Source organism: Saccopteryx bilineata, chromosome 6, assembly GCF_036850765.1.
Source record: "Saccopteryx bilineata isolate mSacBil1 chromosome 6, mSacBil1_pri_phased_curated, whole genome shotgun sequence".
In the NCBI taxonomy this organism is placed as follows: Eukaryota; Metazoa; Chordata; class Mammalia; order Chiroptera; family Emballonuridae; genus Saccopteryx; species Saccopteryx bilineata.
Window position 1 is genome coordinate 210,884,511 of NC_089495.1, and position 18,360 is coordinate 210,902,870.

At 55.3% G+C, this 18,360-nt stretch overlaps 1 protein-coding gene across 1 annotated transcript in view; it reads left to right on the plus strand.

Annotated features, from left to right (window-relative positions):
• Positions 1-18,360, plus strand: part of PRPF6 (pre-mRNA processing factor 6) — a 34,671-nt gene that overhangs the window by 10,260 nt on the left and 6,051 nt on the right. The window contains exons 7-16 of the mRNA XM_066235650.1: positions 724-818; positions 1,181-1,337; positions 2,067-2,229; positions 4,973-5,091; positions 5,969-6,187; positions 10,432-10,554; positions 13,718-13,839; positions 15,371-15,509; positions 16,664-16,783; positions 17,547-17,723. Coding sequence (XP_066091747.1) covers positions 724-818; positions 1,181-1,337; positions 2,067-2,229; positions 4,973-5,091; positions 5,969-6,187; positions 10,432-10,554; positions 13,718-13,839; positions 15,371-15,509; positions 16,664-16,783; positions 17,547-17,723 — 1,434 coding nt within the window. The remainder of the gene's footprint in view (positions 1-723; positions 819-1,180; positions 1,338-2,066; positions 2,230-4,972; positions 5,092-5,968; positions 6,188-10,431; positions 10,555-13,717; positions 13,840-15,370; positions 15,510-16,663; positions 16,784-17,546; positions 17,724-18,360) is intronic.

The window sequence follows — 18,360 nt, forward strand, 5'->3', positions numbered from 1 at the left end:
CAGATGGGCGCTTCTCCTGTGTGCCCTGGCTGGGAATTGAACCCGGGACTCCTGCACACCAGGCCGATGCTCTACCACTGAGCCAACCGGCCAGGGCGACTTTTTTACTTTTTGATTCCTGGGTTTCACTATTTTACCCTCTTCTGTTGAGTTCGTTTTTTTCCATTGGAACTTTTTTTTTTTTAATTGAGAGCTGGGGAGGCAGAGACAGACTCCTACATGCACCCTGACCAGAATCACCCAGTAAGCCCCCTACCAGGTGATGCTCTGCCCATCTGGGCCGCTGCTCCATTGCTTGGCATCTGAGCTATTTCATCGTCTGAGGAGCCATCCTCAGCGACTGGGGCCAACTTTGCTCAAGCCATTCGAGCCATGGCTGCAGGAGGGGAAGAGAGAAAGATTGGGGGAGGGGCGGAGAAGTTGATGGTCACTTCTGTGTGCCCTGACCGAAAATCGACCCAAGACTTCCACATGCCAGGCCAATGCTCTACTGCTGAGCCAGCCAGCCAGGGCCCTGGTTTTATTTTTAATATAAACCTTTGTTCCGTGTAGATGAAATTTTTTTATTAGCATCACAAACTGTTTAAGTTAAGGTGTTTTTCTACTTCTGAAGTTTGCACCTCCACTGGCAGTGAGGACTGCAGGAGGCTACAGGCTCTCTGAGCACTTTGTTTCAGGCGTTTGTAGCCTTATCTAACCAGTATGGCTTGCCCTGTCTTGCAGGTGTCTGACTCTGTGAGTGGGCAGACTGTCGTTGACCCCAAAGGCTATCTAACAGATTTAAATTCCATGATCCCGACCCACGGAGGGGACATCAAGTGAGTGCTGTGAGGAACTGGGGAGTCAGGTTGGGACTCAGGTTGCCAAGAATGCTTTGGATTTTCTTTGAAAGATATGCAGCCAAAAGAGGATGTGGATGTTCTAAGAAATACATAGTGGAATAGTTTGAATTCCTATATAAAATACATTTGTGTCCATTCATTGTGGACATAAATGTGCTCGGTAGCTGTTTGCATGGCGGCTGAGCAGGCTCGGGATGGCGCTGAGCGGGCTGCGCGCTGGGTGTCTTCCTCAGACGGCAGCGGTCACAGCTGGTGCGGTGTGTGCTGCGTGCCTTCTTTCTGGGCTGCAGCACACCTCACGGGGTGGCGGCTGATCCGGCACCTCCTCACCCTTGTAGTGATATCAAAAAGGCACGGCTGCTCCTCAAGTCTGTTCGGGAGACAAACCCTCACCACCCGCCCGCCTGGATTGCGTCGGCCCGCCTGGAAGAAGTCACTGGGAAGCTGCAAGTTGCTCGAAACCTTATCATGAAGGGGACAGAGATGTGCCCCAAGGTGAGGCACACTGTGGGGCTCCGGAGGGACCCTCAGCATCGTGCAGGACGCCTGTGGGGGTAGACCTGGGTTAGAGTAAAGCTGTCTGCCTGTCAGTGTCGACACTACAGACGGCAGGCCAGGCTGGAGAGCTGAAAGTGCTGCAGTGGAGGCCTGCCCACCATCGTTTAATGGCAGGGTCACCTCAACTAGGAAGAGCGGCATTGGTCACCCATCGCTCCCACTCATGCAAAAAGCCTAAAAATTAGTGCTGAGAATATTTCACCATTGTTTTGGAAGTGGAGTGATTAGACAGGCTCTAAAAAGTACAGTGAGACCCTCAAAGCGACTACAGATTGTGCAGATTGGGGACCTTTGACGTGAAAGGTGCCGTGTACATACTCTGGACTTGGGCACAAATGGGAGCTTCCCAGGCAAATGCATGGCCACCTGCCGTCTGTCTCCTCCGTGTCTGGATTGGCTGCTTACTCTTGGGGTGTTGCCCCTCAAAACAGTTTTGTGACAGCCAGAGTCTCAAGTGTTAGTGGTGCAAGGGGTCTGTGGTACAGCTGTATTTGAAGCCAGGTGATGACTTCTGTTTGTTTGTAAAACCTGGGCTGGTTGCAGGGTAGTGGGGGGTCTGCGGAGCCAACCCCCATGTCCCGAGGCTGCGGGCGCATTCTTGGGGCTGTGGCTCTGTCAGGCTTCCAGCGTCATGTACGCATGCGGTTCTTTTCATTTGTTCTACAGAGTGAAGATGTCTGGTTAGAAGCAGCCAGGTTGCAGCCAGGGGACACTGCCAAGGCTGTGGTGGCCCAAGCTGTCCGTCACCTCCCACAGTCTGTTAGGATTTATATCAGAGCAGCAGAGCTGGAAACGGACATTCGTGCCAAGAAGCGCGTCCTTCGGAAAGGTGAGGTTCCCTGGGGTGCTGTTGGGAATGGTTCCCTGTGGGGCGGGGCTGCCTGCTCCACACCTGGTGCCTGTGCCCTGGGGGCCGCTTTCCCACAGCTCTGCTCAGGTCTTGGTGGGAGTGGTTCAAGAATGGGGGTATTTTCCAGGCCTTTTTCTGGGCTGGGTTACCTCCGTCCTTCACCCTCTGTGGGGTGAGTTTCCACCTGGCTACAGTGCTTAGGTAGAGAGCCCACTGCCGCCTGTCCTGCTGTGTGGCCTTCAGGGCCTCGGGCAGGCACTCGGGCCCAGGTTTTTCTCCTCTGCAAGGTGAGGACAGTGCTCTTTCAGATCTGCTTTTTTAAAAAGATTTTATTTATTGATTTTAGAGAGAAGAGAGAGAGGGAGGGTGGGGTGGTAAGGAGGAGTGGGAAGCAATGACTCATAGTTGCTTCTTGTATGTGCCTTGACTGGGCAAGCTCAGGGTTTGAACCTGCAACCTCCAGTGATCCAGGTCGATGCTTTGTCCACTGCACCACCACAGGTCGCGCAGAATTTGCTTCTTTGGGCTCAGTGGGGTGCTATATGTGAGGAGTGTGCTGAGCCAGCACCACGTAGGCCCTGTGGGCGCTGGCTGTCACCCCCACGGACCAGGAGCCAAGTGTTGGCAGGTAGAAGCGTGCTGCTTGGTTTGAAGTCGCTCTGGTAGCCACACCAGAGCTGTGCAGTAGACGAACTCTTTCCCGTCTTGGGAGACCCTGCAAGGCACTGGGTAGCCATGCCTCACCTTCTTGCCTGGGGCTGTAAACCAGGTCTTAGGGACCATTGGGCGTGTGTCCCTTTGAACAGTTTACAATGCCAGGGAAACTGACTCCAAGGAGTCAACGCCAACATGCAGCTTTTGTGGTTACTTGGTTTACTTTCTATCCTTGAGGAATTGATAAGCAGTATTCTCCCTTCACCACAGGGTGATGGGCGGAGCTTGTGATGTCTGCTCCAGAGCAGATGCTGGTCGGGCCGATCCAGACTGAGCCTGGATTGGGCGCAGGTAGCATAGGTGTTTTTGTGACATTGGGGCAGTTTTCAGGGAGCGGTTTCCAGCGCTTGCTTTTCAGAATTGTGTGTGACTGACATGTTACAGGTGTGTGACGTCGGGCCTGCAGGTATTGTCGCGTGGTTTCTGACGGCTGTCTGTCTGATGGAGGCCCGGTTGCGTGTGTGTGTCGTGACGCCCGTGTCTTCCCCTCACATCTGTGCTCTTCAGTGCAGCTCCGCTGCCCACGCAGTGCTCGGAGCCAGTCTCTTCCCCACAGGGCCGGGGACAGAAAGTTAGCACCTCTCTGGTTTATAGAAATCAGCTTCCTACCGTCTTTCAGCCAGGAAAATAGTTCTCTTAATGACAAACACATTGAACTCAGGGCAATTAGTGTTATTTATTTGGGAAAGCTCTGCTGACCTTCCCTGCCACGGCATGATGAATGGGCGCCACCAGATAACCTGGCTTGTTTCCCGTTGGCTTCAGATGTGGAGAGGGAGTGGGCATGGAAAAGGGCCTGTTGGGACCAGGCCGTCCTGGACCTTAAGGGACGCGGGCCTCCTGGCTCTTTTCTCTATCAGGCACAGAAGCTGTGCTCAGGTGGAAAGAACATGGGACCCCCCAGCCGGCTGGCCCCTGCTCCCGGTCCTGGTTCTGCTCCTCCTCAGGGGTTCCCAGATCAGCCCCTGTCTCCAGGTGGCTGGGCAGAGCTGGTGCTGCCTCGAGGTGCTCTGTTGAGCACTTGACAGCCACTGCTTGAAAGATCTGATGTTTGAAAACTAGGATGACGCCATCTGTGACTTAGAACACCATGCCAGCCCTCGGTCTCTAGTGCGTGAACTCTGCCGTGGTCATGTTGGGTGCAGCAGCCGCCCTAACTCACTGTTGGGAGAACTTCAGCTTCCGCTGCTAGTCTGGAGCAGGAGGCTAAGTGACCTTGGGTGAGGTGCTTTACCTCTGACACTGTGTCCTCCTTCGTAACGGCACCTGTGGGTCTGTGAGCTATGTGCCCTGGGGTGGGCCAGTGGTGATGTCCCGGTGTGAAGCACTGTCACTCTGCCGGCAGTGCACTCACAGAAAGTGGAGGTGTGTCACCCTGAGAGCAAGGGCTCTGGCCCACAGAGCGTGGCAGCCTGCAGCAGCTGTCATCACGAGGTCTCCGAGCACAGGTTCAGCACCTGAGTGTCCTCCCCACAAGTCCGTAGGCTGCACGTCATGTGGCTTCTGTGTGGTCCTGTCTTCCGCTCACAAATTATCTCATCTAGACCGCTCTTTTCCCATTGGGCTGTCCCATAGACGCCACAGTCCACGCTGTCTCAGGGTGGCCTTGATGGGGCATGGCAGAGCTTTGTGTGAACTGGTCCGGGGCCTGAGGACCTCAGCTGGCCCTCGGATGCACACTAGCCTGGGCAGCACACCCCAGAGTCGTTTCTGTTTTCTTTCCCCGTGGTCCCTGCACTCTCACACCCACCTCGCCGCCCTTCCTGTGTGATGGCATCGCTTTGTTTCCTAACGTTGGTTTCAAGGGTGAGTGGGAGGCGGCTACACTGGCCTAAGTTGTCTGCTGTGCCCCAGGCCCGCAGGGACCCCTAGAAAGGGCAGGCCTCCCATCTCGGCCTGTCACGCGGGCAAGACCACCTGGCCCTGCTGGCTACAGCATCCTCTGGGGCCCAGTGTCCTGCTTCCACCTCCCTTTTCTGTGACCTGGTCTCTTGTGTGCCTTCCCCAGCCCTGGAGCATGTGCCCAACTCGGTTCGTCTGTGGAAGGCGGCCGTGGAGCTGGAAGAGCCTGAGGATGCTAGGATCATGCTCAGCCGCGCCGTGGAGTGCTGCCCCACCAGTGTGGAGGTGAGTCCTCCCTGTCGTCGCCATTGCCAAGGCCTGAGCCCAGCCCTGGTGTCTGGAGTGGCATCCGCTGGGCATGGAGCTCACCCGGGCAGCAGTGAGGAGTCCGGGAAGCCGCCCGTCACCGCTGCAGGCAGAGCGGGCTGCCTGGCTGTGGTCAGCCGTGCTCCTGAAGACAGCACAGAGCAACCTTAGCTCAGCCTGACCACTGCATGGAGATCTCCTTCAGTCTTCCGAGTCTGCAGATGGACCGGAGGGAAGAGGGAGATAGGAACTGTTGTATCTTCCTGCCAGCCCAGCATGAGCTTGGCTTCCTGCCTCAGAGCTAGTTGGAGAGTTCTTTACTTTTAATCATTTTGGTTCACAACATTCTGTGCAATGATTTTTAGTCTTAGTTCTTATGATACCCAGTATGTCTTTAATTATTCTAAGGGGTATTGTGAAATTCTCCAAACAAAATTAATCTTAATTTATTTATACAAAAATAAATAGAGCCCATACATGTTTTTGGTGATGAAATATTGCAGAGTCACCAGCTGGGGTGTGAGAACAGCCAGAGTCCGAACACCCTGCGACCATTTAGCTTGTGCAGCAGCCTCATGCCTGCTCCCCTCTGTCCCAACCCCAGGACGAGCCTGGCACATGTGTGTGGAGCCAGTGTGTGGAGCATGTGACCCAAACTGTCCCCTTTCCCGTTAACCAGAGAGTCACTAAGTCCAAAGCATAACTGAGCAGCTGTCAGATGAGGTGACAGTGTGCTGGCACGCTCAGGGCCTGCTCAGGTGTCCGGGGGCACTCAGGCCTGCAGAAGCGCCGTGGACCGCTGAGGCAGGCTCGCTGTCTCCCCGCGGGTCTCAGTCTCGGGCTTCTCTCCACGCAGCTCTGGCTCGCTCTGGCAAGGCTGGAGACCTATGAAAATGCCCGCAAAGTTTTGAACAAGGCCCGGGAGAACATCCCCACAGACCGGCACATCTGGGTCACCGCTGCCAAGCTGGAGGAGGCCAACGGGAACACGCAGATGGTGGAGAAGATCATCGACCGCGCCATCACCTCGCTGCGGGCCAACGGCGTGGAGATCAACCGCGAGCAGTGGATCCAGGTCAGACTCCAGCTGCGGTCAGTTACGGCACTGGCTCTGGAAATGGATGTCCTCCTGCACGTGGCGTCTCTCTTGGGCTTGAGGCTGTCAGTGGTACCCAGGGTCCCCTTTGGCAGGGGGGCAGGCACAGGCTTTTCTTTATGTGATCACCCCATAGCTTTTTTTTTTTTTTTTTAAAGCGAGAGACAGGAAGGGAGAGAGATAAGGAGCATCAACTCGTAGTTGTAGCGCTTTAGTTGTTCACTGATTGCTTCTCATACGTGCCTTAACAAAGAGGAGGGCACAGCACTCCAGCTGAGCCAGTGACCCCTTCTCAAGCTGGCGAGCCTGTGCTCAAGCCAGCAAGCTCAGGGTTTCAAACCTGGGACCTCAGCGGCCCAGGTCAGTGCTCTATCCACTGTTCCACCACCAGACAGGCCACCCCATAGCTTCTTTTTTTTTTTTTTTTTTGTCTTTTTCTGAAGCTGGAAACGGGGAGAGACAGACTGACTCCCGCATGCGCCTGACCGGGATCCACCCGGCATGCCCACCAGGGGGCGACGCTCTGCCCACCAGGGGGTGATTTTCTGCCCCTCCGGGGCGTCACTCTGTCACCATCAGAGCCACTCCAGCGCCCGGGGCAGAGGCCAAGGAGCCATCCCCAGCGCCCCGGCCATCTTTGCTCCAATGGAGCCTCGGCTGCGGGAGGGGAAGAGAGAGACAGAGAGGAAGGAGAGGGGGAGGGGTGGAGAAGCAGATGGGCGCTTCTCCTGAGTGCCCTGGCCAGGAATCGAACCCGGACTTCTGCACGCCAGGCCGATGCTCTTCCACTGAGCCAACCGGCCAGGGCCCCCATAGCTTTTTATAGCAGCAAACCCTGAGTACACGTTGGGGTTGGGTACTCTGAAGAACTTTCAGTGTGTGGACACAAGTCACGAGCACCAGTGGTGAGTAGAAACAACATGTGAAAGGAGGTGACCATCTTAGAGCTTCTTTCACTCTTCCTTGTCTTTTAACTCGTTCTGGAGACTGCCTGGTGAAGTCTCCGAAGGTCTTCCAGCCTAGCCACCAGATGGGTGCCCTCCTGGTTCCTGTGCCCTGGTCTGCTTCTAGGCCGTGGTGGCCCATCTCCTGGGGGCCCAGCTGGTCATTAGCCCAGGGGAGAGCCCTCCATGTCCTCATGCAGCAGGAGGGTGGACGGCAAGCCCCTCGGCACTGGGGTTGGCCCAGACCTCCTCTCCCCGCTCTGCTCCTGCTGCCGCAGTTGCTACCACTGCTCTCGGGACATCCCCGTCTGTGCTGGAGCTGCTGTGGGGAGGGTGTTTCTGCGGCTGCTGGGCTGCTGTATCCTAGGGCTGCTCTTGATCAACACCTCTCCTTTTTGTACAGGATGTGGTTAAGCCATGTGGCCCCTTTCTGTTTGGGCAACTTTAAAAATCTTGTTGTAAGGTCTTGCGTGTCTCTAAGATTGAACTGTCTAGACTGGACCTGCTTCCTTAGTGTTTCCCTCATCCCTGTGTGCGGGCCCAGGGCTCTCACTGGCGCATCTTCTGTCTGAAGAACTTTCGAAGCGTTTCCTACAGTGCAGGCCGGCTGGTGGTCAACAGTTCCAGCATCGGGTGTCTGGAATGTCTTTATTTCGTCTTGATTTTTGGAAGATACTTTGTCTGGTAGAGAATTCTGGGTTGGCGATCGTTTTTGTTTTTTGTTTTTTTGCTTTTTTTTTGTGACAGAGAGAGGGACAGATAGGGATAGACAGACAGGAAGGGAGAGAGATGAGAAGCGTCAATTCTTCGTTGCGGCACCTTATTCATTGATTGCTTTCTCATGTGTGCCTTGACCGGGGGACTACAGCAGACCGAATGACCCCTGGCTCAAGCCAGTGACCTTGGGCTCAAGCTGGTGAGCTGTGCTTAAACCAGATGAGCCTACACTCAAGCAGGTGACCTTGGGATTTCAAACCTGTTTCCTCTGTGTCCCAGTACGACGCTCTATCCACTGCACCACCGCCCGGTCAGGCTTCTTGCTTTTTTAAAAAAAGTTCCTAGTTGCTTTTAGGATTGTCTTTATCATTGGGTTTGAGCAGTCTGTAACGTGTTCGGTGCTGCTTGCAGCTGCTCCTGTGTGTGGAGTTGGCTCGCTCCTTGGATCTGTGGACTGAGAGGTTTCCCATCTGGTGTCTTCAGGCACCTGCCTCCCCTCCAGGTGCACAAGCCACCTGAAGTTGTCCCACTGCTCATGATGAGCTGGTCTCTTTAAATTTTTTGTTTCATTTGTAACAGTTTATTAAGCTGCATTTGACATCCCCTGAACTTTGCTCATTTCGAGTGTACAGCTCAGTGGTTTTTAGTGTAGTCAGAGTTGTGTGGCCATCAGTGCGTTCTGATCCAGAGGTTTCTCATCACCCACAAAGGGCTGTACCCAGAAGTTGTCACCTTGCCACCCCCAATTCCAGAGGGTCATTTTCTTTCTCTATGCGTTTGCTTCCTTTGCAGTTTTTCCATTTCTGCACTCTTTGTATAGATGGAATTAGACAATGTGTAGTCTTTTGGGAGTGGCTTTTACTTCATGTAATGTTTTCAATGTTTGTCCATGTCATAGCGTGGATATGTTTAAATGCTCTGTCCATTTTAGCATTATTTGCTTTTTGCTTTTGCTTATTTATCTGTGTATTATTCAGTTGTTTTGAAGTACTGGAGTTCTGGTGTGTGTGTGTGTGTGTGTGTGTGTGTGTCCGTGCACACTGTGCTTGCTGGATACAAGTCACTTATCAGATTACATGGTTTGCAAATATGTGCTCCCAATCTGTGTGTAGTCTGGTAACTTTCTTGATTGGATTGCTTGTAGCATAAAAGTCTTTAATTTGATATGGCCAATTAATGTAATTATTTTTTTAGTTGCTTGTGCTTTAGGTGTGATATTGAAGAATCCTTCCCCAGCCCCAGGTCATGAAGATTGACTCCTATGTTTTCTAAGATTTTTATTGTTTTAGGTCTCACATTTTGGTAACGAGTATGTTAGCTGCATTTTGATGTTGCTGACCTGATGTGTATAAACTGTTACTTAGCATGGCTTAGTGGGCGTTTTAAAAATAAGTGGCTTTTAATTTCTTCACAATTTTTTTTTTTTTTTTTTTTTTTACAGAGACCGAGAGAGAGTCAGAGAGAAGGATAGACAGGGACAGACAGATAGGAACGGAGAGATGAGAAGCATCAATCATTAGTTTTTTGTTGTGCATTGCGACACCTTTGCTGTTCATTGATTGCTTTCTCATATGTGCCTTGACCACGAGCCTTCAGCAGACCGAGTAACCTGTTGCTCGAGCCAGCGACCTTGGGTCCAAGCTGGTGAGTTTTTGCTCAAATCAAATGAGCCTGTGGTCAAGCTGGCAACCTCGGGTCTCGAACCTGGGTCCTCTGCATCCCAGTGCGACGCTCTATCCACTGCGCTACCACCTGGTCAGGCAAATTTCTTCATAAATTTTTAAAGTCGAGCCTGACCTGTGGTGGCGCAGTGGATAAAGCGTTGACCTGGAAATGCTGAGGTCGCTGGTTCGAAACCCTGGGCTTGCCTGGTCAAGGCACATATGGGAGTTGATGCTTCCTGCTCCTCCCCCCCTTCTCTCTTTCTTCTCTCTCTCTCCCCCTCTCTCTCTCCTTTCTAAAAAATGAATAAATAAATAAATTTAAAGTCATTTGCGTTTTTCTGTTTTGGGGAACTGTGTGTTGTGGGTCTCCCGCATTGTTGGTCCTTTCCTGTCTGATGTGCAGGAGACACCCATGGTTTGTCTCTGTGCCTCCTGCTGTCTTGTCCCCATTCCCGAAAGCCCCGTGCTCTCCTGCCGGCCAGCCTCCCTCCTGCCCTGGACTGTCCTCCCCCAGGCTTCTGTCTCGCTGACCTGGCACCTCCCCTGCACTCTGACAGGTCTGTCGACCCAGCTGGAGAGTTTCTTCCATATTTGCGACACCAGTGTGTGTGAACTTGTTCTTTCTCCGGCTTCTTTAGTGTAGGAACTTCTGACGAGCACTGCGCTGCCTCCTGTAGCACTTTGTATGGACGCAGTAGGTGCTTGTTCAGCGTCTGTCAAGGGGTGGGTGCAGCTTCCTGCATTCATTAGGTGTTTGTCGAGCATTGATCTGCAGGGTGGCAGGGATGGTTACACAGCAAGACAGAGCCAGACCCTTCAGAGCTCGTGCCACCTGCAGGACCTGGACTCTCGTTCTCCTTGTGTGCACTGTAACGGCAGCGCTGTTTCCCTCTCTCAGGATGCTGAGGAGTGCGACAAGGCTGGGAGTGTGGCCACCTGCCAGGCGGTCATGCGTGCCGTGATTGGCATTGGGATCGAGGAGGAGGATCGGAAGCACACCTGGATGGAAGACGCCGACAGTGTGAGTCTGGTCCACGGGGCTGGAGTCTCTTTATGGGGAACCTTTGCCATAGCCTGGGGTCTGAAAATCTCTGATCTGCTGGTTTTTACACACAGTTGCAGTCGTAAGGAATGTGGTTTTCTTTAACCCAAGTTTATGTTCAGAGCTGCTCTCTGAGCACCTTCTAGCCTTGCTCCAGGAGGCGCTGGTTTCAGGCTCACGCTGCCTTCCTAGCTGTTGACCTCTGGGTGTCTGGCCTGCCCCCACCCCCGGACTCTGTCGTAAATTGCATTCGGAAAACATTCTGCATGCAGAGCTTTTGCCTACTTTGAGATTATTTCCTTAGAATTGGTTTCCAGAGAAGGGATTGTGGAGTCAAGGTTGATGAACACATTTAAAGTATTTTAGACCTTAAATGTAGCCCTTTTTTTAGGCTGAAATAATTTTAGTCTTACGGAAAAGTAGAAAAACTGTATGAGGAATCTTTCTATGCCTTCCGTCCAGATCCCACCAGATTACCCGTCTTACACTTGTGTTTTCATTCTCCACGTGTGTGCACACGCACGCCCCTTGTTTCTTCTGAACCGTGGGAGAGCAAGCTGTAGATGCCATGGCCCTTACATCTAAACACTTTAGTGTGTGGTGTGTTTCTTTAAAAGAAGACATTCTCTTACACAATCTCTGCACAGCTATCAAAGCCAGGAAAGTAGTGTTGATGCAGAACTGTTACATAATTTGCAACCTTTATTAAATGTCACCAGTTGGCAGCTATGTTCTGTTGAGTAGCTGCCAGGGTCACATCTTTGGGTCTCTGGGGTCTGCAGGAGGGCTCTGGTCTGTCTCTGTTCCCACGAGTCTGATGTGTTGGAGGGATGCGGGCCAGGGACCCATGGGTCCCCTGTGAGCCAGACTCCACCATGTCTCATGGTTGGGCTGAGGTTCTGGGTCTTCCTGTAGTCTGTGCTGCGGGATATCTGTGCCCATTTGATTCTCACCAACTCAGGTGGCACCTGCCAGGTTCTCTATCGGAAATCTACTATTTTTTTTCCTTTTAATTAATCAGTATTTTGTGGGGAGACACTTTGCAGATCTCATTTCTCCAAATTTTGACTTTGTGGTTTATGGGTCCATTAATGATGTTTTTGGCCTGTATCAGTTATTATCAGGGTATTTGCCAAATAGAGATTTTCTAAATATCATTTCTTCTGCATTTTATTAGAGTTTATTAGAAATTGTGCAGTAATGAAGAGCTTCCCTCTCTCATATGGGTGTCCACTGCTTTATATCGGGAGACTGGGGTTTCCCACTCCATTCTGTGGGGTTCTGTCCACGCGGCCATCCCCTGCGGCACCCCTGCTATGCCCTTTAGCCATCGTCCTGAGTCCCGCGTGTGCTGTAGCCTGAGCCCAGGTGCTGGCGGTCCTGCTGTCGGGCAGCCTGCAGATGGCCTCGCACACCCACTGCTTCATCAGGGGAGCAGACGCGGGCTGCTTAACTCTCTAAACACACAGAAGCCCCTGGTTGCCGAGCCTGTTTACTCTGAATGCAGGTAGATGCTGCCCGTTGGCTTTTTTCTTCCTGCTCTGACCGGGGGTCTGGGTGCAGCAGCGTGCCGGGAGAAGGGGTCTGGGTGCAGCAGCGTGCCGGGGGAAGGGCTCTGGGTGCAGCAGCGTGCCGGGAGAAGGGCTCTGGGTGCAGCAGCGTGCCGGGGGAAGGGGTCTGGGTGCAGCAGCGTGCCGGGGGAAGGGGTCTGGGTGCAGCAGCGTGCCGGGGGAAGGGCTCTGGGTGCAGCAGCGTGCCGGGGGAAGGGGTCTGGGTGCAGCAGCGTGCCGGGGGAAGGGCTCTGGGTGCAGCAGCGTGCCGGGGGAAGGGCTCTGGGTGCAGCAGCGTGCCGGGGGAAGGGCTCTGGGTGCAGCAGCGTGCCGGGAGAAGGGGTCTGGGTGCAGCAGCGTGCCGGGGGAAGGGCTCTGGGTGCAGCAGCGTGCCGGGGGAAGGGGTCCACAAGCCGTTTCCTGTTTTCTTGCTGTGTTGTCTTTGACACACACTGGAGTGAGCACAGCTGTCCTTCACAGAGCTTGTGACCCTGGAGCGAGGACGGGTCATCTGTCCTTCACAGAGCGATGACCCTGGACATCGTTCGTGCTTGGTGGTGCTCTCACCACCTGACAGGCCCGGCCCAGCCACACCCAAGGCCCTGGGCACGCTGCCACTTAGGCTTGTGGGGCCATGGGAGGCCTGAATGCCTTTGTGACTGTCCTCCAGCACCTTGACCAGAAGTCACGGAGAGGATGCACACCGATGTGCATGGGTCTGCGTCTCAGCTGCTCTTCTCTCTCCAGACGCTCCTGGTCAGGATGTGCCCACTGCGGGCCCTTCCTGGCTTCTGGGGGCGGGGGGGTTGATGCAGATGAGGCCTCAGGACCAGGGGTCCAGTCTGAATGGGGAGGGGTTGGTGGCATTGTGTTCTTTTCTCCCTGCACCCATTTCCACGTTGGTGGTCCAAGAACACCAGGAGGCCTGCTAGTATGGTCTTCTGTTGACACGGGACGTGGCCATGGGTGGCTCAGGTGCCCTCCCTGTGCGAGGACTGCGCAGGTGTGAGGCTGCCCTTCCAGTTCCGGGTCACATCGCTTTTTCGTTCCTAATTGTAAGACTTTCTTACTGACTCGCTTCCTAGTGGCATTTCTAAAATTGATTTTGGAAAGAGAGAGAGAAACATCAAGTTGCTATTCCACTTAGTTGTTTCATTTGGTTGTGTTCTCATTGATTACTTCTCACGTGTGCTCTGATTGGGGATCAAACCCGTGACCACAGAACACCAGGACGACACTATGGCGGAGGCACCTGGCCAGTGCCTTTCTTTCTCGGCATTTACTTGTGTCTTCCAGGTTTACACTGAGTGTATTTTATAACTGAAAATACATACTACAGTACTTTTTAACAAGGGACCAGTGTGCATGACATGTGGTCTCTCCACGTGCACCCCGCTCACCTACAGCTCATGACAGGTGCTCCCCTGCCCCTGGTCCTGTGGTCATAGTCTCACGTGGTCTCGCTTTGGTGTTCATGTCCATGTCCTCCTGGGGTTTGATTTCTAGCAGATGGCATCATTGGGGAGGGCAGCACACCTCCTGCCCCAAGACTGGTGCTGGGCCACCCGTCCTCACACCTGTCTCTGCTCTAGTGTGTGGCCCACAATGCCCTGGAGTGCGCACGAGCCATCTATGCCTATGCCCTGCAAGTGTTTCCCAGCAAGAAGAGCGTGTGGCTGCGGGCTGCATACTTTGAGAAGAACCATGGTACCAGGTATGTGGGGGGACTGCCCGTGTGCTGGCTGCACCTCCAGCTCCAGGCTGTGTGGTGCTGCCTGCAGGTAGGTGAACCTCCAGCTCCAGGCTGTGTGGTGCTGCCTGCAGGTAGGTGAACCTCCAGCTCTAGGCTGTGTGGTGCTGCCTGCAGGTAGGTGAACCTCCAGCTCCAGGCTGTGTGGTGCTGCCTGCAGGTAGGTGAACCTCCAGCTCCAGGCTGTGTGGTGCTGCCTGCAGGTAGGTGAACCTCCAGCTCCAGGCTGTGTGGTGCTGCCTGCAGGTAGGTGAGTGCCTCACCGGGGCCTTTGCCGGAGGAGCTGTCTCTGTGGCTTCTTTTGTCACAGGATTATCACTGTTCTGTGCTGGACAAACCAGGACACCGAGGGGGCCTCTGCCAAAGAGGAGCACCTGTGGCCAAGCCCGCAGGGCCCCCCGGAATCCAGAGCCCCACGCCTGCTCACCCTGGCTCCGGCAGTGTGGGCGGTGAGGCATCTGGGCCCAGGCAGGCATGGTTTTCATTTAAGCTGTGCTAGCTTTGGGCTGGGGCTGGCATTTTGCGCTCTGAGGAGGTCCATAACAATTTTCTCTAATTGTGCTCTTTAATTGAAAAAACCTTTCGGGTCTGACTCATTGGCTGCAGCTGCTGATTAGATTAGGTGCTGCCAGGCTGCAGCCTCTGGGTTGTTTGCCCGCAGTCCTCTCAGGGTGTCCTTTGTGCTCCTGTCCCCTCCTCACTCCTTCCCGCGGGCTGGTTTTGGAGCTCACTCCCTTGGGGACGTTTTGAGACGCTCGTGCTGGCTCACCCTGTACAAGTTCACCTTGGGCGGTCCGCTTGGAGCAGAGCCCGTCCTCCCAGTGTGGCCTTGGTGGCTCTGCTGCTGTTGGCCCTAGGCTTGGAGCAGCCGCTTCCTCCCCTCGGCCTGTCCCACCGGCCCGCTCTCGGGGTGATGAGGGAGGCGAGTGCCAAGGCCTGGGGTCTCGGTTCTGGAGCTGTGTGCGGTCGGTCTTCCCTTCGCCTCACTGCTGAGGTCTTAGGAGGCCACCTGTGCCAGGTGGTGTGAAAGAGGGTGGTGGGCTCCACACCTGGTACCCAGGCTGGCAGTCTTCTTGCTCAGTAGTGACCTAAGATAACTTCCTTCCAGTAAGACGGTGTCTCTGGCTGTCAGAGAATAGACCGAGGCCATAATCTCTGTCGGCGGATCTGTGGTTAAAGATGAAAAGGCCTCTCCTGTCACCCAGACCGTGAAGTTATCGCTCCCTCCAGGACACACGGCTGTAAAAGGCTCTCTTGAGAAGTTCCTCTGCCAGGCTCTGCTCTTTAAACAATGCGCTGCTTTGTAACACCCATTCAGTAGTTGATTTTAGAACCTTTATGGAAAGAAAAGATTTCCCCACACTCTCCCCGTTGTAAAACCTGGTCAATCATTTACAGTGTCGAACTTTGGAGCAGTAACTGTCTTTCCAGAGCCCACGCCAGGGCTGTGGGTGCCTGTGTGCTCTGGTGGTGATCACGGGCCCATGTCTTACAGGGAGTCCCTGGAAGCTCTCCTGCAGAGGGCCGTGGCCCACTGCCCCAAAGCGGAGGTACTGTGGCTCATGGGCGCCAAGTCCAAGTGGCTGGCGGGCGATGTCCCCGCGGCGAGGAGCATCCTGGCTCTGGCCTTCCAGGTGGGTGCGGTTGACTGCTGCAAGGGCATTGGTGTGCACACACCTCCTCAGGGCCTCCTCCCACTCACTGATGGGAGCTGACGAGGGAGGGCATTCGTGATCAGAATGCCCAGGACTCGGGTGCTGTACAGAGCCTGAGAATAGGGACAGTGGCCCGGTTGGACATCTACCTCTTGGTCACTGCCACTCAGTGTGACTGCAGGCTAAATGTGTCAGAAACAGAACATGGCGTGAACAGGCAGTGTCCTCTGAGAGGGATGGAACACAGGGGCAGGTGACACCCGGTCTCCAGCGTAGAAACCAGGCTGTGCAGTCCTTGGAGGAAGGAGCCCCGGCCCCGCGTGCTGAGCACAGCTGCAGTGGGGTCACCTGGGTGGAGTTGACTCAGACAGCTGCACCTAGCCAGGACAGTCACAACTGATGCACCTTATGTTGCTGTCACATGTAACACCCTAATACTTGAGGACAATATGGTGTTTGTCAGTCGTCTGCAGACTCTTTTATAGACTGCAAAGTGCTGTGTTAGGGTTGATCTGCTGTGACCCAGGCTAGGATGACAAAGTTTGTCGTTATTGACTAAATTCGTGAGAGGCCTGGCCTGGAGCTGGCTGTGCTCTCTGCTGTCCATCTGAGCACTCAGATCTCCCTGCCATCTGTCCAGGTCCTGCTGCCTGTCACCACGGGGCTGCTTGTCAGAGGTATGACAAGGGTCAGATGAGTGTGGCCAATATGCTCTTAGGAGGCTGCGAGGGCGCGGCCCACACGTCTGCTGGGCTGTTGGGAGTCTTCTTCACACCGTCAGTGCCGCCCTGAGCACCCTTCTGTGCTGCCCACATGGACACATGGGGTGGCCAGTCCCCCATCGCCAGGCGTGGGAAGGAGTAGGGCTGGGTGTGATGCATCCCCGTGGGTAGGAAGTGAATGACTCCTCCAACTCTGAGAGGCCACACAGACTCGGGGTCCTGGAGCAGGCGGCTCTGTGGCTACCAGTCTTATTCCTGAGTGCCATCGAGGCCACGCCAGTGACGCCTGGAAGTCAGAGCTCCTGGGCTGGACTGTGCTTGGATGGGTCTGTCCTGCAGCAGGGGAAGGAGGGCCCCACCCTGCTTGCTTCTGTCTGGAGCCACCTTGACTCTGCTGTGTGTGTCCTGCAGGCCAACCCCAACAGTGAGGAGATCTGGCTGGCGGCCGTGAAGCTGGAGTCAGAGAATAACGAGTATGAGCGGGCCCGGCGGCTGCTGGCCAAGGCGCGGAGCAGCGCCCCCACCGCCCGAGTGAGCAGAGGGGCCCTGCCACGTGGAGCCCCTGTCTGCGGTGGGGTGGGGGAGTGCACGAGGCCCTGAGTGAGCAGAGGGACCCTGCCACGTGGAGACTCGGTCTGCGGTGGGGAGGGGGGAGCACGAGGCCCTGAGGCCCTGCCACGTGGGCCCTCCTGTCTGTGGTGTTGGGGGGGAGCACGAGGCCCTGAGGCCCTGCCACGTGGAGCCCCTGTCTGCGGTATTGGGGGGGTGCACAAGACCCGGAGTGAGCAGAGGGGCCCTGCCACGTGGAGCCCCCCGTCTGCGGTGTTAGGGGGGAGCACGAGGCCCTGAGGCCCTGCCACGTGGGGCCCACCTGTCTGTGGTGTTGGGGGGGGAGCACGAGGCCCTGAGGCCCTGCCACGTGGAGCCCCCATCTGCGGTGTTGGGGGGACACGAGGCCCTGAGGCCCTGCCACGTGGAGCCCCCATCTGCGGTGTTGGGGGGGGGCACGAGGCCCTGAGGCCCTGAGGCCCTGACGCTCTAGGTCCCTTTGTTCAGACCTCACTGTAAAACGTCCCCGTGTGTGTGTCCTCCTGGTTCCACAGCCACCAGACAGTTTACATGGGATGTCAAGAGTGGCAGGTCAGACGACCTGTTCTTGACCTTAAGCAGGTACCACAAAGGTGCCAGCCCAGCCCAACCCAGTGGTAGAGGCTGGAATAGAGCCAGGTTGACCAGCTGTCCCGTCCAGATGGAGCAAGGCAGGGGCAGCTGCCTGATGTGCACCTGTCTCCAGGTGTTCATGAAGTCCGTGAAGCTGGAGTGGGTGCTGGGGAACATCGAGGCGGCGCAGGAGCTGTGCGAGGAGGCCCTGAAGCACTACGAGGATTTCCCCAAGTTGTGGATGATGAAGGGGCAGATCGAGGAGCAGGAGGGGCTGACGGACAAGGCTCGCGAGGCCTACAGCCAGGGGGTGAGCTCTGTGTGCTGCACACCTGGGGGCCCCGCTGGGCCTTCGCCCTCACACCCTGCACTGCCTTTCCTTCTGGGCATGCTGGATTGTCTCCAACACCCCTGGACTCCTGGGCTTCTTGAGAGCTGCGTGCTGTGCTCAGTGCCGTGCAGGCTACAGCTCCTCTGTGTGCCCAGCATAGCTGTGCACGTAACACACGCACCCTGTACGTACGTGTGCCCAGCATAGCTGTGCACGTAACACACGCACCCTGTACGTACCTGTGCCCAGCATAGCTCTGCACGTAACACACGCACCCTGTACGTACCTGTGCCCAGCATAGCTGTGCACGTAACACACGCGCCCTGTACGTACCTGTGCCCAGCATAGCTGTGCACGTAACACACGCACCCTGTACGTACCTGTGCCCAGCATAGCTGTGCACGTAACACACGCACCCTGTACGTACCTGTGCCCAGCATAGCTCTGCACGTAACACACGCGCCCTGTACGTACCTGTGCCCAGCATAGCTCTGCACGTAACACACGCGCCCTGTACGTACCTGTGCCCAGCATAGCTCTGCACGTAACACGCGCCCTGTACGTACCTGTGCCCAGCATAGCTCTGTACGTAACACACGCGCCCTGTACGTACCTG